General features: G+C 41.7%; 1 protein-coding gene across 5 annotated transcripts in view; it reads left to right on the forward strand.

The window, feature by feature from the left end:
- LOC139276009 (cilia- and flagella-associated protein 47-like) overlaps window positions 1-22878 on the forward strand; it is a 1107008-nt gene that overhangs the window by 421728 nt on the left and 662402 nt on the right. For all 5 annotated transcript variants that reach the window (XM_070893331.1, XM_070893333.1, XM_070893335.1 and 2 more), the window contains 6 exons: window positions 5211-5292; window positions 9019-9126; window positions 12039-12237; window positions 16105-16202; window positions 18479-18595; window positions 20135-20269. In XM_070893331.1, the coding sequence (XP_070749432.1) occupies window positions 5211-5292; window positions 9019-9126; window positions 12039-12237; window positions 16105-16202; window positions 18479-18595; window positions 20135-20269 (739 nt within the window). The remainder of the gene's footprint in view (window positions 1-5210; window positions 5293-9018; window positions 9127-12038; window positions 12238-16104; window positions 16203-18478; window positions 18596-20134; window positions 20270-22878) is intronic.

Genomic DNA, 22878 nt, shown 5'->3' on the forward strand with positions numbered 1-22878 from the left:
GAGCAGGTTAAGATTGTAACCCATGGCACGGCAGTAGGATCGATGCTGGTAAATTACACGGGCTCATTTTACTACCTAGGTTAAAATCGGCTCTTTATAAATCACAATTTGCAATAAAATTAGTGAGAATTTAGAAAAGCATGGATTTGTTTAAGGCCCGTTGTGTTTGCCAAATTTATTAGAATTATTTTCATGTTGTGACCAATAATATAGATCAAAAGACTGCACTACATGTAATATATATGAATTTTTGAAAGGCATTTCATAAGCTGTCACATATGAATGTTAAAAAATTAAGAGGTACTTGTAGCAGCATGGATGGAAAGTTGTTTGATGAACAGGAAACAAAGGGTTAGAGTAAATGGATGTTTCTCAGATTAGAGAAAGTTTGTAAGTGATGAACACCAGTGGTCAGTGATGAATATACTTTTGTTTCTGGTGGATGTGGATTGGGTCTGTGATGGATCCATTGGTAAGGATCACGGCCTGCATGTCGTCGTGGAGCAGGTGACGTACTTTTGGGGGCATCCAAAACGGAGGAGGACGCTCCATAGACCCTCGCGGTTGACAGTGTCAAAGGCCTTTGCTTTGTAAGGTCGAAGAAGGCCATGTATATGGGCTGGCACTATTCCCTGCATTTTTTGGCATCATCGCCCCAACCCTCTTAATCTTCCTCGCTGCCATGCTCCACCTCACAGTTAACAAGCTCCCCGCTGGAGTGGAACTAAACTACAGAACCAGTGGGAAGCTGTTCAACCTTTGCCGTCTCCAGGCCAGGTCCAAGACCACACCAACCTCTGTCGTCGAGCTACAGTACGTGGACAATGCCTGCATCTGTGCAAACACAGAGGCTGAACTCCAGGACATAGTCGACGTATTTACCGAGGTGTATGAAAGCATGGGCCTTACGCTAAACATCAAGACAAAGGTCCTCCACCAGCCTGTCCTCGCCGCACAACACTGCCCCCCAGACATCAAGATCCACGGCGCAGCCCTGGACAACGTGGACCACTTCCCTTATCTCGGGAGCCTCCTAACAACAAGAGCAGGCATTGACGACGAGATCCAACACTGCCTCCAGTGCGCCAGTGCTGCTTTCGGCCACCTGAGGAAAAGAGTGTTTGAAGACCAGTCCCTCAAAAATGTCACCAAGCTCATGGTCTACAGGGCCGTAGTGATACCCGCCCTCCTGTATAGCTCAGAGACATGGAACATGTACAGTAGACACCTCAAGTCGCCGGAGAAATACCACCAACGATGTCTCCGCAAGATCCTACAAATCCCCTGGGAGGACAGATGCACCAACATTAGCGTCCTCTCCAGGTCAACATCCCCAGAATTGAAGCATTGACCACACTTGATCAGTTCCACTGGGCAGGCCACATAGTTCGCATGCCAGACACGAGACTCCCAAAGCAAGCGCTCTACTCAGAACTCGTCCACGGCAAACGAGCCAAAAGTGGGCAGATGAAATGTTATAAGGACACCCTCAAAGCCTCCCTGATAAAATGCGACATCCCCACTGATACCTGGGAGTCCCTGGCCAAAGACTGCCCTAAGGGGAGGAAGTGCATCCGGGAGGGCGCTGAGCTCCTCGAGTATCGTCGCTGAGAGCATGCAGAAATCAAGCGCAGGCAGCGGAAGGAGCGTGCGGCAAACCAGGCTCCCCAACCACCCTTCCCTTCAACCACTGTCTGTCCCATCTGTGATAGAGACTGTGGTTCTCGTATTGGACTGTACCGTCACCTAAGAACTCATGCTAAGAGTGGAAGCAAGTCTTCCTCAATTCCGAGGGACTGCCGATGATGATGATGATTTGGTTCTGGTATATATTGATGATTTGGACTTGGGAATAGGGATACACTCAGTAGAAAATCGTTGCAGGGTGTGGATGAACAGAAAAAACCAAATACATATTTCCCTGAAAATGCAAGTGCAGGTAGTTAAATCCATAAATAGGTTAAGAATATTTTGGGCTTCATAAATAGGGGCATAGAGTACAATAGTAAATACATGATGATAGATTTGTACAAGGCATTGGTTATAGGCCACAGTTAAAGTACTGACTTCAGTTTTGGACGCGTCATTACAGAGTCTGGAATTGTGTGCTTCTAAACAAATTGGCATTACATGACCTGCCACCAAAACTTTGCTTGTGGCCATCCAGTTTTCTTGTAAATCACTGTATCTGTGGTGCAGTTGAAAGCTCATGCTTATGACTCTTTTCGGTTAACTCAACCTTTTTCCAGATCTTTTTCCTCTTTCCTAGTCTGTCATTCTTCATATCTATGACCACCTCTATTCATCATCCAATCTATCTATCCACCATTCAACTATATGTATTATTTTACTGATAATTTAACTTCATATTCATCAACTTCCTTTCGATCACACACTCCAGTGCACTCTCAGCACTCTCATCGTACAATGGCTGAATTTTGATCTCTTGAAGTGACAATGAAAATGCTGTTTCTTTCAATTCTTTTGATAGTTTCTTAATGTCTCTTGGAATACTAACCAACAGCCAATACCTTTGATAGCTGCATACATGTTCCTTTTCATTTATTAGCATTTTTGCCTTTATTTCCTCTGCCCTTAAGTGGGCACCCATATCACAGATTTTTGAATTATAAGAGAGTCAAGGGTTATGGGGAGCGGGTGGGGAAGTGGAGTTGAGGCCAGGATCAGATCAGCCATGATCTTATTGAAAGGCGGATCAGGCTCAAGGGGCCAAATGGCCTACTCCTGCTCCTATTTCTTATATTATTATTGCTAAAATTACTTCCAAAAAGGTTGGTTTCTTCTTGCATGCAAAAAACCTAATCTCCCCTGAACAACTCTTAAAGCCCAAGTCCATTCAAGATTTGAATATACCTCCCATATCTGGGAGTGTCTTCTAGCACCTGTCTTTCACTCCTGGAGAAGGTCCACGGAAGGTGATCCTTCTATCACCTCTAATTTTCAGCCCTCTTGCAACATTTCTAGTTTCTCCCTATTTTATCACTACCACTTTGATCAATGCTCCACTGTACCTTTCTCTCATTTCTTTCTAGCTCCAAATTCACTATTTTACATTATTTTCTTCCTCCTAAACACCATCAAAGATTTGAATTTGAGACTCATTGTACTGGTTCCCTGTCTAACTCATTCTTTTCCAAGACTGTAATTTGTGGATCTCCTTATCCCACTCAGTCTTTCCTTCCCACTATAATCTCTTCAAGGGAAAATCCTCACCCCAGCCAGCTTCAGCTGTTTCATCAGTGACAGTGCTCCATCATAAGGTCAGGAGTGGGACTGTTTTCTAACATTTCCATAGTGTTCAGCTCCATTCACAGCTCCTTTGGTAATGAAACAGAACTTGGGCAATACTCAAGCTTGGGCTGACATGTGGCAGGTAACATTCACGCCACATAAGTGCTAGCTAATGACCATCTCCAGCAAGAAAAAATCTAATCACATCCTCCTGATCTTCAATTGCATCACCATTACCGGATATCTCAGCATCAACTTCTTGGGGGTCACCCTTCATCAGAATCTTAACTGGAACAGCCATATCAATACTGTGACTTCAAAAGTAGGGCAGAGGATGGGTACTCTTCGATGAGTGACTCGCATCCTAACCCCTTAAAAACTGTCTACCATCAACAAGACTCAGGTCAGGTGTATCAGTTCTTGGAAAGATGCAGTTACCACATTCAAAAGCTCAACACCATCAAGGTCAAAGTAGTACACTTGATTGGCACCCCTCCCAATGGACTCTATATCCACCACCTTCACCATCGGTACACTGTGGCACTATCTACAGGATGTAAAGAAACAACTTGCTTCAACAGCATGATTAACTCCCATGGCCTCTACCACCAGCTGCAAAATCATGGAAACACCATGACCTCCAATTATCCCTCTTCCTTCATTGTCGCTGAGGCAAAATCTGGCGTTTCCCTACCCAAACACTACCGTGGGAGCATCATCACCACGAGGATGTTGGCGGTTCAAGAAGACAAAGCATCACCACTTCCTCAGGGCAACAAGAAGTATAAAATGTGAGGCGATTCCAACATTATTCTGATCCCATGAACAAATGAAAAAAAACCTACAGGCTTTAAAACTTAAGCTTGGCTTCAAATCATTACTTCTGCACTTTTGATTTTTCTCAGTTGCAATAATTACCTTAATTACTTTAGACATGGATTCTGACAAACCGTTATTCCAAAATTGATGATTTCCGCATCTTTGGAGATGAAATCCAATCCCATTTTACTTTGCTTAAATTAGTTTTTCTCAAGGTCAGCTTCAAGAGAATAACCCTTTTAGTTTATTTTTTTGGCACCCAGGCAGAACTGTCTTTACCACAGGAAGAATTAGACTTTACCCAATAGCGTGCTTCAACTCAAACCTTACAGCTGCAGGAGGCTACATTTTCCAACTATTGAATATGAAAATCTATTATCTTATAACGTTCCTGTTTTATAATTGTAATAAAGCTGTCCAAAAATACTATGGTATTTGCCCAGAAGGTACTATAAAACAGAATACACAAGTAACCTTCAGTCTCTGGGTACAATGAACAAAGGAGGAGAAATTGAATGCATTGCGATGTCATCGGCGTGCGCATCGCCCCGGTAGTGCCCCGGACCCGAAATTCACTTCCGCTCCCTGCAGTAGCGCCGGGCAAAAGCACCGACAGCTGCAGGAGGCATGGACCGGGCAGCCGGCCACTACGGAGGTGATGATTAAAGGCGAGGTGACCGAGGTAAGTAAAAAAAAGGAACCTTTCTTGCTGTTATTTTTTTCATGGGTTCCTGTCTGCGATCGTTCAACCCGGCACTTTGCTTGAGTGCGGGTCTGATCGCGCAGGTTCGCCCCTCTCTTGGTGGTCCAGGTAAGTTCCCTTCATATTGCAGAACCTGCAGCTATGGACCTTCTATTTAAGGGAGGGAAGGGCCCTTTGAACGCAGCAATGCTGCACTGTCCAGTGTGCAGTGTTACTGAGGCTTCCACTCCACCTGCTTCCGATAACACTCCAAGAACGAATAGAGCACTTGATTTAGCGCTCCACTTCCACCTTGAAGCGCAAACGGTGAATTTGTTTAAAGTTTGAAATCGGCGCTAATTTTTCAAACTTAAAAAAATTAATGCCCCAAACGGGGTGATTGTGAATTTCTCCCCCATAATGTTTTTTTCTATGTTTTAATTATGTACTATTACAGAGCACAAGGAGCTTGCCTTGCTCACGTGAAACCAGCATTCTTATTTGACCCGACAGAATTTAAACAATGGAACCAGTTACAGGTAGGAATCTTTCTTGTCTGGCATACGTATCTTAGATTTATGGGTAGTTGCATTCTACTCAATTTTGGAATGTTTTTTTATTAACTTGTAAGTCTTACCATAGGCATTTTGATGACTATATTTATGCTTATGCATGTACTCTTAATTCTTGTTGTTGTCTAGTGCTAAGAAAAGATAACAATTTCCCCATAGTGTTATATCTTTTGAAAAATCATGCTACAGTGTACCTTTATATTGTTGAGTGGTATTAACTTTAACTAGTATACCAAATATCACAGTTCACCATGTCTTGAAGTAAATCAACTCTGATAATACTCCCACCAGTAATTTTTGTTAACAGTCCAAAGTAAGTTTTTTAGTGGTGCACTGCGTATACCCATCCAACTACGCTTAACAGAAATTTACACATATCTCCAATAATCCTGAACTTTGCAGAAAAAACACGCTTGACTTCGACCTCACTGGATCTTGGTGCACACTAGCTCTAATCTGTACATTCAGCTGCCCAGGATCTTGATCACTCACTCCAAGTCATAACTTCCATGGACGTTTAATGCAACCATCACTGTTTCACAGAATTATAAAAATAAGTTTATTTGCTGAAACTCTAGGGGGCCGAAATTGCACCTTTCCTTAAGGCCTCTTAACATTGGAAAATGGTGGCCACGCTGCGGAGTGCAATAGCCGCCGACTTTTCATGTAATGGCCACCATTATCAAAATTCCGTTTCTGTGTTATCCAGGTGGTGACCCGCTCCCTACTGCCACTGCCGCCATGTTTTTTTTTGTCGGCCGACTGCCATGTCGTCCTGACAATTATGCCCCTTGGTTCAGCCGGGCCGCCAACATGCAGTCTGGCAACCCTCTTGGGTGCCAGGCTGCTGGCCCGGCCGAAACTCTCCCTGGTGGCCTAGTGGACCAAAGTTTAAAGATCGTGCAGGCTCTCCCTCTTAACTGAAAAGGAGAGCTATGGTGACGCAGCGCCATGGTGACTTCATCTTGGCGGCCACTCCGCAGCCCCCCTAACTTCCGCCCCTCTAAGTGTTGTCACCGCCGCATATCCATTTCCATTAAGTGCGACTTCCGGATCCGAGTGAAAAAAAACAAAGAGCGGAATTTCGCTCAAGAGGCAACCTCAACCACCACGGCAGTAAAAACCATAAAAATGGGCTGCGTGCGCCCCGTTTCGGAAAGGGGGCAATTTCAGCCCCTAGGTTTCATTTCTACCAATTATGGGGCTAGAACCTCCACTTTTTGTGCATGCTTAACGCCCACTTACCGCTGAAATGACATATAACGCCCATATACCGCCCATTTTGGCCCACAATGGAAATTGACGAGCATTTTTAGAAAACTTATCGCCGAGCATTACTTTCCCCATGTGCTTAACGCTGGGAAAAAATATTACTGCCCGCCCACTTTTTTGGGGCGGAATCATTAGAATGGGCAAAATCAATGCCCAGCGTTACTTTCTGCACGGAATTAACGGTGAGATACAATAATACCGCCCGACCATTTTTTTTTTGTCGTAAAGAGCATATTTGTCGAAACTAACGCCCAGGAGATCGCCCACCATCACTTTCACCACCTCGCACACATATCGCCCACAATATCGCTCGCCCAAAAAACCGCCCCAAAAAAGTGGAACTGTTCTGAACGAACACCGGCGGTGTGGCTGACATTTTTAAAATTGCAGGTCGCTTCATTCAAAAGGCTGCCTCAACTTTGGGGGAGTTTGCATTGACTCTGGAGTTCTTCTCAGGTGAAGTGAACATCTCAACAGACATATTTTCAGACTCTTGACTCTTGGCGGTTTACTCCAGGTGTATTTTAGTGAGGAAATCATTGCTTCTGATCAATCGCTATTATACTTTCAATGTAATGGGGCCACCAAACAATAACTGTGCTTAAGCAGCGCTTCAGATGTCTTGACCACTCAGGAGGGGAGCTACAATACAACCCTGAGCAAGTAGCTAAATTCGTGGTCGTATGCTCCATGCTGCACAACCTGACTATCAGGAGGGGCCAAGAATTGTCAGAAGGCACTGATGCTCCACCTCAGGAGAGAGAGGAAGAGGACGGCGAGGGGCTGGATGCTGACCTAGGGCCAGACAATCAGGCTGGCTATGCAACAATACCCACGGCCCCTTTCAGACCGCAGGAAAGGGCCCATGGTGGCTACATAGCTGCAAGACTCTTACGTGAGGAGCTGATATTTAAACGATTTGCCTGAAAGAGCGTTGATGTGAGTGACAACACTGACACACTGCTGTGTGTGTGCAGCTCAGACATCAATGATGCTCATCACCTTGGTGCCAGTTAAACTTTACGTTGATTGATGTTAAGTTGTATTTAACCCTTTCATGTTAAGGAATCACCAGCGTGTAACGGTGCAGCTTATCTGAGACAATGCGCAACAAGATTATGCTCAATGACAAAAATTTTACACCAACATTGATCTGAAATCATAAGTATCACAGGCAATAACACCCAACCCCCGCCCACACCACACTTTTTCCACCATTGATATCAATCAAATGTTCAACATGTCCAGCAACACAGAATACAAAGGCAAAGCAGGAGGGTGGTCCCCAGCCCCCATACATTGCACCAAATTGCATACACCCAGATGGAGATATGACACAGCCATCACCTGCAGACATGCACCTCACTTTCCTTCCCCCCTCCCATTCTTCTCCCCACCTTTACCCCTTCCCCTCCTCGCTCCACGGTGCCTGGCCAAGGAGCTCCTCAGGCGGTGCCTCATTGGGGGGGGGGATGAAGGCAGATGCGGTGGTTGCACGGGTATGGGAGCGGGGGGTGCCGAGGAGGCAACATTCTCTGATGCAGAAACAGGATCTTGGTCCTTGCTCTCATCTGTCACTCGCAGTGGTGGTGCGGAACCTAGGGATGGATTGCCGCACTCGGGAGCCATTGGGAAGTTTGTAGCAGCAGTGTTCCTGGCTATTGCATCCTGGGCCTCTGCCATCCACGGAATGTACTCGGTCATGGTGGCCAGCTGTCGGGATATGCCCCCCAATGCTTCGATGAACTGGTCACCAATGTCTGCAGTCCTCCTGGACAACTGTACCATCTCTCCGCTGTCATGTGGCGCTCGCGAACAATTGAAAAAACCAGCGCAGACATGAGAGAACGCCTGCTTTGAGGTGAAAAAAAACTGGCCTAGAAAAATCACAACTCAGTCCATTGCACCAGCGCAGATCACAGAGGGAAAGTTTGAAAAAAAAATGCCAAAAATTTAACTCAATATGCCAAGAAAAAACAGCCTACTCCAAAAAAATGGCGCAAATCACTGGGGAAAATTGAGCCCATTATTCTCGACTATTCACTTACAGATAAGATGCGTCCCTTTTGGGTGATTTCTGTTGCATGGATTAAGGATAGATATATAAACAGTATTTTTGTGAACAAACATGCTTCTCTTTTATTCATATCCTCCATATACCATTCGACATGCTACAAATGGGAAGAATCATATTTGTAATGCCATTCCAAACTTTTTTTTAGTGCAAGTAACTTAATGATACTGAGTATCAGTAGCTGTCTTTGCAACATTATGTAAAAGGCTTAGCCATTCGGGGTGTCCCTTAGTTATTTTACCTGTGGAATGCTGGGAATGCAGGCCAGTCATACTTGCAATCATGTCGATAGCTTAAAATGCACTAAATAGATAGCAATGTACCAAAATTACATTTTGCCTTTTTAGAGTTGTGCACAGAGCACAGAATGTGCTGAAATTTTTGACTTGGATGATGACGTGTTTGAGTCTATAAGCAAACATTCATGGACTGATATGCTGCTGCAGATTTACAAGGTAAAATGTATAAAGAATTATAAATTGTTTATGCACACACAATTTAATTATTATTTTTAACTTTCTAATGTCCAAAATAAAGGTTTAAACAATTTTTAAAATAAAAGAATTATCTGTTAGCACAGTACTATCGTTAAATCTATTCATTGAATTATTTTGTGTCTTTTAATGCCTTCATTAAAGACATTACTTAAAGGCCTCAGACTTTCCATAAATCCTAGGTTTGATATTGATATTTGTACTTGATATTTTTGACTCGAGCTCACATTGTTAGCTGAACTCAGGTGGTAGTCTGAGCACATGCACTGAACTCAATTTATCTGGATGTGTCAGTACCATCCAATCGTTGAACAACTGGAATATTGTCCTTTAGCATCTCGTAGTTTATGTTCAGTTGTATTTTCAAAATTATTCATCGAAAGGTAGAGGACAAACTTTAAAAATCTGTATTCAGATAAAATTTATATGAAATTGTTGTAACTAGAAAGGCTATGTTTTTAAAGATAGACTATGTATGAATGTAAACAAAAACAATCAAAATGCTGAATACATACCTGTTGTAGATTTTGTTTACTGTTTTATAAACTTTAGGAAACACTTTAAATTGAGAAAGTGAGTATCTTTCCTCATCTTAATTTGAGTTTATTTTTCAAAATAAAGTATTTGAAGCAAACTGCCTCTAACTACTACCTGATTATCACCTGTTATATTGAGAGAACATACTAATATTCTAATTAGTGAAATATGTGAGTGTAGAGCAAGGGGGGCAGAGCAAGACTGTCTTTTTGTATCTTGATTTGAAGTCTTTATGCAAACAAAAATGAATTCTGAAAGCTCTAATTATTACCTGTGCTTTGATGATAGTAATTGGAATGTTTGATTTTCCTATATCTGTGTGTGTGAAAGAGAGAGAAAGAGTGAGAGAAATATTAATCTGAGCTAAAGGTATTTGGGATGTGTTTTGTATCATTGTGGGTGAATGATGTGGCTAAAACAGGAAGGAGATGTTTGAGATGCTTTAATGTTCAGCTTGGACATTGTGATGCAGTCAGTCAGCCAACCAGATTTGAACAAAGATAAATGGCCGCTTGTTCAAGGTTCTGGTCATAGGAGACAAGGAAGAACCTCATAGGTGCAATATAATGCCAGTGACAGCTTAAATAATAACTACCGATCCACTTAGCAATCAATATTTCAATTAATCTGTATGCTGGACTAGCTTATTTGAGCCAATGCGAAAAGTGTAATACTTGATATTTTTTCTGTCTGTTGCAGATACATTCTGTATACCAAAACAGATTTAATGTGTGATGTGCTATATGAAATACTTTAATCAACACACACAATGCATGTAAAACACTTAAAATATTTGTAATGTGGTGCGCTTAATTCAAATAAAATAAAAATGCAAGTGTTGAAAACCTTATAGAAATGAGCAAGGTTTTTAGCAGCATTGGAGTCATCATGGATTCAGGCCTAAATGAGGGGGAGTTGGATGTTAGGGGCTGAATTGATGAGATTGCTGGGTGCAGTTTTTTCTTTACAAAGGTTGAAGGGTAGATGGTTAAACTAGAAGTAGGTAGGGAGATATGGATGGTTATGGAAACTAGGAAGTAGTTGCAGATGGCCATATCAGAGATTGAGATCTTGGATGCGGTGAACCCACACGGGATTGCTAGATCAAGGCTGTGGAGTGGACTTGGGTGTTGATGTGGAAGTTGATGTGAATGATGACGGTAAGGCAGGAGGGTAGACAAATCATAGGAGAGGGAGCAAAGAGAATTAAGATGGAGATTAAAGTCATCATGGATGCGTAATTACTCAGTACACAGCCTGAGAAGGAGTGAACGGAAGAGATCTCAACATGAAAGCTTTGGGAATTGGGAAGGTGCGAGACAATATGGACTTTAAACTATTTTTTCTTCAGTTTGATATTTAATAATTTCATCTTTAATTAGAGATTCAACATTTTTCCCTGACACAGATGTTAAACTATGGCCTGTCTTCCTATTTGAAAATGGGTACCATATTAGCTATTCTCCAGTGCTCTGGCACACATCACTCTCAAAGGGCTAAAAGGATCAAGGAGTACGGAGAGAAAGCAGGAAAGGGGTACTGAGGTGAATGATCAGCCATTATTGAATGGCGGTGCAAGCTTGAAGGGCCGAATGGACTACTCCTGCACCTATTTTCTATGTTTCTATGTAAAAGAACCCTGAAATATAAGCCTATATTTTATCTGCCATAAAGAGGTGGAGGGGCCGAGCTGGGCAGCAAACCATCTGAACCCACAGCATGAGGCCCAGAATATTTTATCTTTCCAGCCTCATCTACATGGTGGCTGTCAGTCTACTGCCTGAACCTAATGGGAAGCTGGCTGGTGGTTGAGAGTGGGATCTGGTCAGCAGGAGACTGTCATTGGGGACACAAAGGAATGCTTCCACAAGGAAACCAAAATAAATGTTCTCACTTTTATTGGCCTCTTATGGCTCCAGATTTATTTCCTGTCAGATTGGCCTGGTGGATTCAAGCCATGGGTAAAAATTACAGTTGGGCTGCAATTACGTCATCTGCACATTTAAAGCATGACACTGCTGCCTTCTGGGTGGTGTTGCTCGCACCTACTAAAAACCGCAGGTAAAAGTAACATTTTACGGGAAGGTAACAGGATTGGAGGAGGTGTCATTACCCTGATTTTAATTGGTCACCCACCCGATTTCTGATGTAAGTAAGAGAGTGGATCTTTCATCCTGGTATTTTGGGCTGGGTTGAAATGTCAGTTAACAGATTTAAAAGGATAGTCTGTAAAGCTACTGCTGGATGTTTAATTCATGATTTTATTTAATATAGTGTATATTTTTGGTGACAAATTAATGATATAATAATAACTAAAGTTGACTTGTATTGTTTAGGTTTTGGTTCTTTCTCGATTGACAATGAAGGATATCAACAGTATTTTTGGCAATCAAAAATGCTTGGAAAATGTCCCAAGAATAAATGCTGAGCCCCTTTCCAGCAATATATATTCCACGGGTGAGCGTGTCCTGCTGACGTGGCTCAATTTTCACTATGAAACCATGAGAAGTGCAGTGTGGGAATGTTGCCTGAAAGGTAAATGTAACATTTTTGAAGTATTTTTTTACTTAGGTGGTATTTGGAATCTTAAGGCAAACTATATAGAGTGCAAATTAAAATAATTATCTGCACAGATAAATTAACCTAATACAATAAGACTTTCTTCAGTTTTTTGAAACAGGCAACACAGTTAAAATGAGAACCTATGGGCCTTGGGATTGATGGTCGTGATGACTTTCCCCATTCCTTTGACCAGCCTGATCATAAGACTTATGTACTTGAAGATTGTTTCTTATAGGAGCAGCTATATGTGAATTCTGTTTTAACAGAATAAATCCCTTGTTGATACAATAGGGAACAGATTACATCATTATTGATTATCCCTGAACCTTGTGGTTAATGCATCTTTTTCAAGATAGAATATTTGGTCACTCTACTATTTGGCGCAGCATTTTTTCCAGGGCTAGATTTAGGCTTAGTTGTCCTCATTCGGAAAAAACAAGATGGTTATTAAGCAAATAGGAAAACAGGATCCAGAACTTTGTGTCAAGGTGCACTGAAGATATATATAATATTCACCAGTTTCCTATCTCCCTTAATTAAATATCCTGAAGAAAATTCATCAGAAGGGCCTAATAAACCTTTCTGCTTTGTCTCACAGGCCAAATGTCTATGATTGATTGATAAATCAAGCTATCTCCCAGAGCTTCTACTTGATGTTGTGGCTCCTCAGTGACATAAGTTGGAGAGTTTCAGGGCTACAACCCATTCTTATGTCTAGAAAATCTTTCACTTTATAAGAAAGAGATTGATTCTCTGATACCTTTGTGATGTTATATTTTCAATCAAAGGCAAACACCTTGGAATTGACTTTATATAGTGTAAGACGGGAACGATCACATGCACCCCACCAAACTTTAGGGCAGATTTTCACTGGGCAGAAACGGGACAGTATCATCCCATAAAATAATTTGGAAAATCATACTGACCTGTTCCTGCTCCTGTAGGCAGAGGAAATACTAGACTCCAGAATCACGATGGCAGGAGTCTGAGCTCCCAGCAAAACTGTCAGAGCTGTCACATATGAATACACGAATAATGACAGACAGGAAAAGACCCATTATATCCATCCAATCGTCCCACACAACTGTAATGCCTTGTGCATCACAATAAATACAATCCCAACCAAACCCCAAAACCATGTACTCTCCTAGACGAGGCAAAAAAATAGATAAAAAGCTAGGCAAATTGGGGAAAAAATGGAAAAATTCCTCTCTGACCTTCTGAGGCGATCAAAACTAGTCCAAGAGACCACTCTGGCGCTGATTAATGTTATACAGTACCTATCTTTTGTACAAGGTGATATCCACCCCAGCCAGAAACAGAACCAGCTCTCACCTGTTAGGAATTCAGCAAATCAGCGTTCACTGCATGAGCTGGCAGCCTATTCCACAGTTCTACTATTCTCTGGACAAAGAACCACCGCCAACATCTAAACTAGTTCTGACCTTACACAACTTTAAATTGTAACCTCTCTAACCTATTTAATTGAAACAAACTGTCTACACAAACACAATATATTCTCTTCAACGTCTAATAAACCTCAATCAAATCACCTCAGTCTGCGCTTTTCTAAAGTGTAGAGTCCCAGCTCTTTGAACCTATCTTGGTAACTAAATTGGTTTAAACATGGGAATCGATCATGTGGTCCTCCACTACACCCTTTCCAAAGCTTCCAAAGAGGCATAAAGCAGATACAATATTCTAATTGAGGCCTAATCAAGGCTTCATCATTGTGGGCCCCACTGCAGTATTTAGAGCTGACCGCTCACACTATGGTTGACTGCATGGTTACCCCAAACAAGCTAGAGCTGGAGTGCTCCATGCTCTGTTCCATTGTCTGCAATTTTTCTGGCAGGTTGCTCAGTATACTTAAAAGTTCCTGGTGTATCGTGATCAGTCTTTGCTTATAGGCTGTGCCTTTAAGATCTTCATCTCTGCCCTTTGCAGCAGGGCTAGGATGCGAGCTCTCTCTCTGGCTAGCTGCTTCCTGGACCGACCCAACCTACTTTCCTGCATACTAGTGCTCGGTGAGTCTCAGCATGGATCCCTCTAGACTATTCTCTAACGTACATATAGTGCCTGTCTATGAACTGGTACTTGCTAAAGTAAGATCAAATGATGCAGTGCCATCTTTTGTGATGCTTTCTGTCAGCTCCTTATCCTCCAGGCACTCTAAAGGGAAGAGAGGGACAAGGATTAGGTTTTAGTGCGAAGGATAAGCAGATATATACGGGTGGCTGCTGGAAACAGCAGGGTGATATTTCAGTGAAAGGGTGAAAGATATTTAAGAACACTGCAAGATGCGTCCTCCAGCCTGGCCACATGTGATACTTCAACTCACCCTCACGATCTCCGTGACTTGCTGCTCAAGTAAGGAGAGGACCGGAATGAATGCTCTGCCTCCACCTGTCCTCGAGTGCCCCCTACTATTGTTCACCAGCTTTGTCTGCAAGAAAGAAGGGAGAGTGTTAGTGATTGGTTAGTGAGATGGTTTGAGGATGTGCACGTCAAGGTCGCATAGTAGTGCTGGTCTATGAAGGGTGGCAGACATTTGTGGAGGTGAAGGGAGTACTAGTGAGGAGAGCAGGAGGTCCAGAGGTGACTTAGGAGCAAAAGAAGGTGGAGTGGTGTGCTATATGAATGGAGGAGAGTGCTGGTTCTCACGGGAAAAAATGATGGTTAGTGCTGGGACTTCTTGTAGTGTAGGGTTATGGACAGGGATCGGAGTTAGGAGTCTTACTTTAGCAACACTGGTAAGCTCATTACACATCTTCCTACATTGGAGCCAGTTGTGTGGGGCGATGCTCTCTGGACTGACATCCACTGGCATCTGTGCCCACTGCCGACCTCCTCCAACAGGAGGTCCATTGCAGTGTTGGAAAAGTGCGGGGCTCTTGAAGTAACTGCTTCTTCTGTCATTTGTTTAGCTGTGTTCAGGTTGCCTGCAGACGAAATGCACCTCCCTTTTCAGAGGTGCAGGCTGCCTTTAAATTATGACATGAATGCCAGAAATCGAAGGCCTTAATTAGGCAAGCTGCCAATTAACAAAGTGACTAATGCTGGCAGCCCGCTTATTTAATTATAATGAAGACCTCTGACCAATTTAACGGTGATTCTCAGCTGAAAACGTGCCTACACAAAGTTCAACCCCTTATTGTCCTGTTTGACTAAGTTGAGTTTCAAACTCCTTATCCATGTTTACAAATATTTCCATGCCGTCACTGTTTCCTACTTTTGCAACCTTCTCCAGTTTTACAACCCATCCCACATCCTTCAATTCTTTCACTCGAGCTTCCTACATTATTTCAATAACTGTGCTTCAAAAAATACTTAATTGGAAGTCTTACACTCAAGAGCATAACATAAAAAGCTTCCTGCTACTATATGAACATAATGGCATCCAGCAGATCCATGTCACCAGCACAATCTTAGATCATATTTTATTGCTTGATTTTAATGGACCTGTTCCTAATCATTCATAACACAGTCATTTTACATAACACGATGGTTAGATGATTTTCCTATCTTATGAATTCAAAAACATTTTTTCATAAACTTTAAAGCAACAAAAAAGCCAAGGTGTTTAAAACTACTTTGACAGAATCTTATTATAACTGACTGTGGTACAATGGGTGGTTTCTAATTGCAAATTTTATCTGTTGGTCTCAAAGGAAACTGTTTTAAGATTAAGATTTGAAGTATGAAAATCCATTTTGCCAGTACTCATGAACATTTAATAGCAAAGTTTGACTATATGTTCTGAATCCAGCACTTTACTTTTATCTTTATTTTTATGTTTATCTGACTGTTTTATCACTTTCATCCCTCTTCCTTTAATAGGTGCTGTACCATCAACTCGCTGGATAATTAATTTTGACTTAGATTTGTTGGATGGCTTGGTGCTGGCAGCTGTCCTGGCTGCTTATTGCCCCGATCTAGTAGGTGGTAGTTTTCTAAGCTACTGTATTTAATGTTTTTTGATACCAGGTTTGTTTCCATTTTAAAACGGGGCAGATTTGGTCATCTGTTGATAAATTCTCTCCATAGATAAAATCAAGTATTAGTTGTAATTTGTGATGCTGTACTAATTTATACCACTGCATATTATCTATCACATATTAAACTGAATTGGAATTGTTTTCCACATAGGATACATTCACATTCTGAAAGTTTAATGTCAGTATAAAGTGAAAAGTGCTTTACACTAAAACCAACACTAAACTTCCAGTATAAATCAGGTCCTATGACCCAAACTAACTTTTAAGGGAGTCTTAGTCAGTTTCTTTTCAGTGTCAGGTAAGGATTGGATACCAGATTGAGGTTGTATTTACCCTGTAATTGCAGCACCATAGCAAAGCCAAACTGCTATTGACCAATTCCCTGCTGAGAGAGTGATTGCACCCATAGTAAAATCTTTCATGATAACTTCAGAATTTAAAGAAAATAAATTATGACTTTAAAAACTACACAAAGAATCTCTGCCTCAAGTTCTTACTATTGTGGAAGATATTTTTTATCTACAATAGATGTCTGAGTTCTTGCTCAAGAGAAGGATGATATTTAGTCTGTCCATGGACATAATAGGAGGAAAGTGAGAATAGACACATTTCCAAGTTAAATAGTGCACAGGCAAAGACTGAATTATCTTGGTCTACCAAACATTAAGTAAGGAGGTTCAGATTCAGCAGGTGAGTCTCACTTGCCGTAGATCTAGGGACTGTTTCTGTGAACTCTACTCCTTTACCTGTGGCAGTTACATTTACAGCTGCCTTGAGGAAATTACAATGACAATGCACAAGTGGTAATATCACAGATGATTCTATTCTTGCAGATTAACTTGGCTAATACTTAAGTATCTACTGTAATCAGAAGTTAGATATGGGCAAATGTGGAAAATATTGCTGACATGGCTATTTCAACAAAAGTAAAGGGGGAGACATCGGGCTACTTTGCGCCTCACTTTAGGGGGGTGCTAACAGGGCACTATTGAGCTTTCGACTGGGCGCGGCAAGAACAGCGCCTCCCACTAAATTCGGCGGGAGTTTTGCGGTGGCGATAAGACATTGCACCCCATTCTGCTGTGCCCCAGTAGCACCCTGGAACAAAAATTGGATCAATCTGTACTTGACTGATAATTGTATTTTGAATTTGAGAGATCAGATACTTAAAGTCTGGGAAGTCCCAGTAACTCTTTTCTGGGACATAAAAAATACCCTTCTGTTTAAATTGGGGACATTTGTAAAATCCCATGGGAAGAGGCAGTTTGAAATCTCAGAGAAGCAACCAGTCACTGCTGGCCACCTTGATGTACTGAAATAAAGGAGAAACGCTGTGCATTTAAAAGCTATTTGCAAAGGATTAGTTTAGTCCTCATGCAGGTTGAACCTCCTTTATCCAGAACTCTCTTATCCAGAACCACCCCTCGTCCAGAACCATTCTCGGTCACTGGGTGGCGCATGCGCAGAATTCCGACATGAACAAATTGAAGTCCTTCCTCGTTGCCGACTCCCGCAATTGCTGGCCTGACCCTGCAATCCACCGTGCCCCCTCCCCCCCATGATCTCTCTGCTGCATTCCCAGCCCCAAGCCAGCCAGCCCCAATATCCCCTTGCACAGTACCTGTACCATCCAATTTAACGTGACCACCCCTCATCCAGAAAATCCCTTATCCAGATCAGGCCAGGTCCTGAGGGTTCCGGATAAGGGAGGTTCAACCTGTAGTTACATCTATTTACTATTTTGCCTACTTAGGCAGAAGTTTCTCTACTGTAAATATATAACTATATTACATGACTGTTTCTTAAGTGCTTGTTTATCTATTGTAAATATATATAGATATGTTTTTAACATAACATGAGGTTTGATTTGATACTATATTGACTTTGAAGACCCCAGTGAAATCTTATGAAGGTTTAAGATATTTCCAGTAGCTAAAAGCAATTACCAGACAGGATTTGTCATTCATTTCCTGGGTATAGTATCGGAAGCCTGCCTAGATTTCAAAGAAAGGATAAATGCTTCAAAATATAGAGAGTTGGGAATTAGGAGAATGATCCAAGATACTATCTATATAACCATTTTACACTTTCTGGATATCATTTTTTAACAAAACAATATTATATTTAGTTAACTTTAGTTTAACTTGAAATCATTTAATACTGATGCAATATATATTGATGCAATAACAAGTACAAAACATTACCTTTCTTTACAGATTCCAACTCATTTTGAAAATATGTACACTTCTCCAGCTACTCCTGAGCAATGTCTGCATAATAGTCTGGTACTTCTAAATGCATTTTATGCCATTGGCCTTGATTTTGATATACAGGTAAACTGAATGATTATTGCACAATTTTACTGAAATCGAAATTCGGAACTAATACATCAGGAGCTTCTTGACATAAATAGTTAACATTAATAATTGATTATAATTTCATGATATCCGTCAAAATTAAATTTTTTTTCACAAGCAGCATTTTCTTTTAAGTAATATATGGAGCAGATTTTGCCATAATATAATTGCCTGTAAAGATAGAAGACACATTTTTTGAAGATAGTGGTTAAAAACATAAGGAAACTCATGAAGAATCATAGAATACCATAGAAGGAGGGTATTCGGCCCATCACACCTGTTCTAGCTGCCTGAAAGAGCTATCGGTTTAGTCCCATTTCTCAGCCCTTTCTCTACATCCTTTTCAGTTTTTTTGTTTTTCTAATCTTTATCCACTTCTTTTCTAAAAGCTATTTTAGATTCTGCTTCCACCATTGTTTCTGGTAGAGTATTCAATGTCGTAACAACCTGTGTAAAAAAATTTTATGGGCCTGAAATCCCGGTACTAGGCTTCCCGCGGGCGCTCGCCAGAAAATCGTATAAAAGATCCGTAGCTACCTTTTGCTGCTGCGCCCTTCAGCGATCCCAGTCGGAGACCTCCTCTCCCTGCGCATCGGAGCACGTTCACGTCTTGCAGATGCACAGGGAGAAGCTGGAGTCACATGGCACTGGACAGCCAATCAAGGTATAGTATTCTCATTTATAATAATGGGAACTCCGTAAGTAGGAGTTCCCATTATTATGAATGAGAAACACACCCCTCCAAACACTAAAACACAAATTTAAAAAAACATCATATATTTAACATTAATTTAAATTAAAGTTAATAAATGTGTTACAAAAAATATATATTTTTCATATTTTTTGTTTAACTTTGTACTTTAATGGGTAGGGTTTTTAACAGAAAAATGTGGTTTTAAATTTAATTTTTATATGTTTTTTACATGTTTTAAAACTCTTACGCTGGTAAAAGTAGGCTATGCGCCTGCTTTTACCAGGCGTAAGAGTTTTAAGGACATTTTCTGGGCAAGAGATGAGCAAATAGCGCAATCTTGCCCGTGCGAATGTCCTTGCTGCCGAGATGCGTTGGATCTGTCAAGCCAGAACTTGACAGATTGGAAAAGCCGGTTTTCAGCGCATGTGCATCTCGCGCTGAAAACTAGCTTTTGCGGAGCCTCGCCGGGTCCTTACACACTCCATACGGACCTAGTCAGGCCGGAATTTCAGGCCCATTAACTTTTCCCTATGTTCTTTTGTTGATGTCCTTTTTATTGTTTTTGGTTATCAACTTATTGACCAGTGGAAACAATTTTTTTTTACAATTTATGTTAATGAAACTCTTTATAACTTTGATCCATCTACCAAATATCTTCCAAAAGCTTCTCTGTTCTGATGAAAATAGCTCGAATTTCTCTATAGTTATATTGTTCCAAATGTTTCAATATGATCATTACATATCAAATTTATATAAAATCATACACATCACGAACAATGTTAAAATCTTAATTTTTAATTTTCTTTTTGTTAATTAAACAGGCCACTGACATCTCAGATCCAAACCCTATCATGATGCTTATGCTGTGTGTTTACTTGTATGAAAGACTTCCAAGTTACCTTCCTAAGATGACTGTAGAGTTCACTGGTGACCTGCATGCTACCATTGTTAAACAGGTGAGTAAAATAAATCTCCTTCCAGAATCATTGCGCTTTATGGATTTCTTTTTTCCATGTGGTATTTGCAGGGATTTTTTTCCTTTCTGTTTAATGCAGGGGTTGAAATTCAGAAATTCAGAATAAAATTGCAAATACAAAAAAACAATGGAGCCATTTGCATCAACTTACTGGATAGCCTCCGTTTAATTTTCCAATTCCAGAATCTAGTTTGCAAAATCTTCCCCTGTGGCAGCACAGGTTGGATTGTGGATTTTATAGACACCAGAACTGGAGAATTAAGTGGATAAGAGGGGGAAATTGTACATTTTCACTATCAGTCATTTTGTTCTGAGTTAACATTAAGTGAAAAATAGCAATCTAGGCATTAAAGCTACTTTGGGCAGTATTATTGCCATTTTACAAATTCTGATGCTAATTTAACATTGTGATAAATATTTTATGCTAGTTGAGGTAATTATTAGACATTAATCCAATTAACTGATGTAAATTCCAAATCATTGTGCAGTACATTTGTTGTGGCCTTAGTCTACATTCGATGTGGCCTTAGTCTACAGAGCGGAGAGTCAAAACAGTGAATGGTGTTGTTTCAGAATGTGTCATATAAAATATCTTTTTGTATTGAGAAACCTGTGCGAAGTGCAGCACTCCAATAGAATCATGGTAATTTTGATATTGAAGAAGGCCATTATGCCTATTTCAGTAGAGCTTGACATTATCAAGTGAGCAGATGAGGCTAGAGCTCTCTTTGACGGGAGTCTACTGGGATGGACAGTTTGTATTGCTCTCTCTCACTCCCTCCCCAAATTGTGTTGCTCTCTCTCCCTATCTCAGTTTGTGTTGCTCTCTCTCACTGTGCGCTGCTGCTGGTGACTCAGGAGAAACGGTTCTTGTATGCCAGTACCTGAGCTGTTGTGGCTTGCAGCCAATTTGCGTTGACCCTGCTGGTCCCCCCTTCTATTCAATACATGCCACTTTCTTACCGGTTGTGAGGATGGCGGCATCAGGGCCAGCAAAAAGCACCTGGAAATTCTGTGTGTCCTGAGAGAACAACACAAACTGAAGGATGGAGGGAGGGAGAGAGCATCAGAAACTGGGGGGGGGGCGGGGGAGAGAAACAAACTGAGAAGGGAAGGAAAGAGAGAGCAACACAAACTGAGGTAAGGAGAGAGAGCAACACAATCTGGGGAGGGAGTGAGAGAGAGCAACACAAACTGAGGTAGGGTGAGAGAGCAACACAATCTGGGGAGGGAGTGGGAGAGAGCAACACAAAGTGAGATAGGGAGAGAAAGCAACAAAATCTGGGGAGGGAGTGAGAAAGAGGAACACAAAGTAAGGTAGGGAGAGAGAGCAGCACAATCTGGGGAGGGAGGAAGGGAGAGACAGCAACACAAACTGGGGAGGAAGAGTTCATGTCGGCCTGTGATGTGCGCTGTGATATAGGGCCCAAATTTGGCCAGGAGTTGCTCCATATTTTTTGGAGCATCTTAAAAGTCGCAATTCTATACATTTAATTTGTGCCAGTGTAAGTGAGTTAGTTAGGATTTTTTCTAGTTTAGTTTTTTTTTCAAAAGGGGGCATTATCAACCACCTACGCCTGTTTTGGCCATTTAAGCCAGTTTGGACAGCTAATATTTACTCCAAACTAACTTAGGCCAGTGTATGTGGCTACTTGTGGCCGCACAGAAAAACCTTGCGGAGAGTTAAGAAATCAGCGCAGGTAAGTACAATTTAAAGCACCAAGCATTAAACAAAGCAATACATTTAAAGGAGCAAGCGCTAAACAAAGCACAAAAAGTAATAAACAATTAATTAACAAATAAAAAATAGAAGGAACCCTGCACCTAAAGCACCAAGACCAAAGTAATAAGCAATCAATCAATAACAAATAAAAAGGTCGGTGAATTGGCAAGGCCCCGAGGTCGGCGAGTCGGCAGGACCCCGAGGTCGGTGAGTCGGGACCCTGAGGTCGGTGAGTTACATGTGTGCAGCTTTCACTCGCTGCTCCACTGGCTCCGAACAGCCTCAACCCTGGGGGATGCCCCTCCGCTTCGCTCCCCACCGGCCGACACGCCGGGCCCTGCATTATTGGTGAGGAGTAATCACCAATTACTGGATTTAGCTATCAACAGTTCTTTCTCACTGTGTAGTTCCGCTCCCGGTGATATACCCTCAACCTCCTACTGACTGCAACTCAACTTGCATGCATGTGCAGTTGAAACTCAGAGAAAGCTCAGAATCTCTTTAGTGAACTTAAAGTAGGGTCTCAAGAGATCTCGTGCAACCCAGAAAGCAAAATGAAAAATGGACCACATAATCAATAAATAAATAAATAAATAAATAAATAACCAAATAAAAAATAGAAGCCCTACCTTCAGCAGGCCACTGATAAGGGAGCCCATTCGGCCAGGGATAGGGGCGGTGCGCTTCGGGCCCCTCCCACACAGCCTGCAGAGCACACGCAGAGATTCTGGGGGCGAGGAGCTACTGCACATGCACGCACACTCTAGCATGCATATGCAGAGGTCCCGGCACTGTTTTCAGCGCCACCATCGAGGAGAGGCTGGGGAGTGGCCAAACTCGGCCTGAAGATTTTTGGTGCCCTAATC

Source organism: Pristiophorus japonicus, chromosome 11, assembly GCF_044704955.1.
Source record: "Pristiophorus japonicus isolate sPriJap1 chromosome 11, sPriJap1.hap1, whole genome shotgun sequence".
NCBI lineage: Eukaryota > Metazoa > Chordata > Chondrichthyes > Pristiophoridae > Pristiophorus > Pristiophorus japonicus.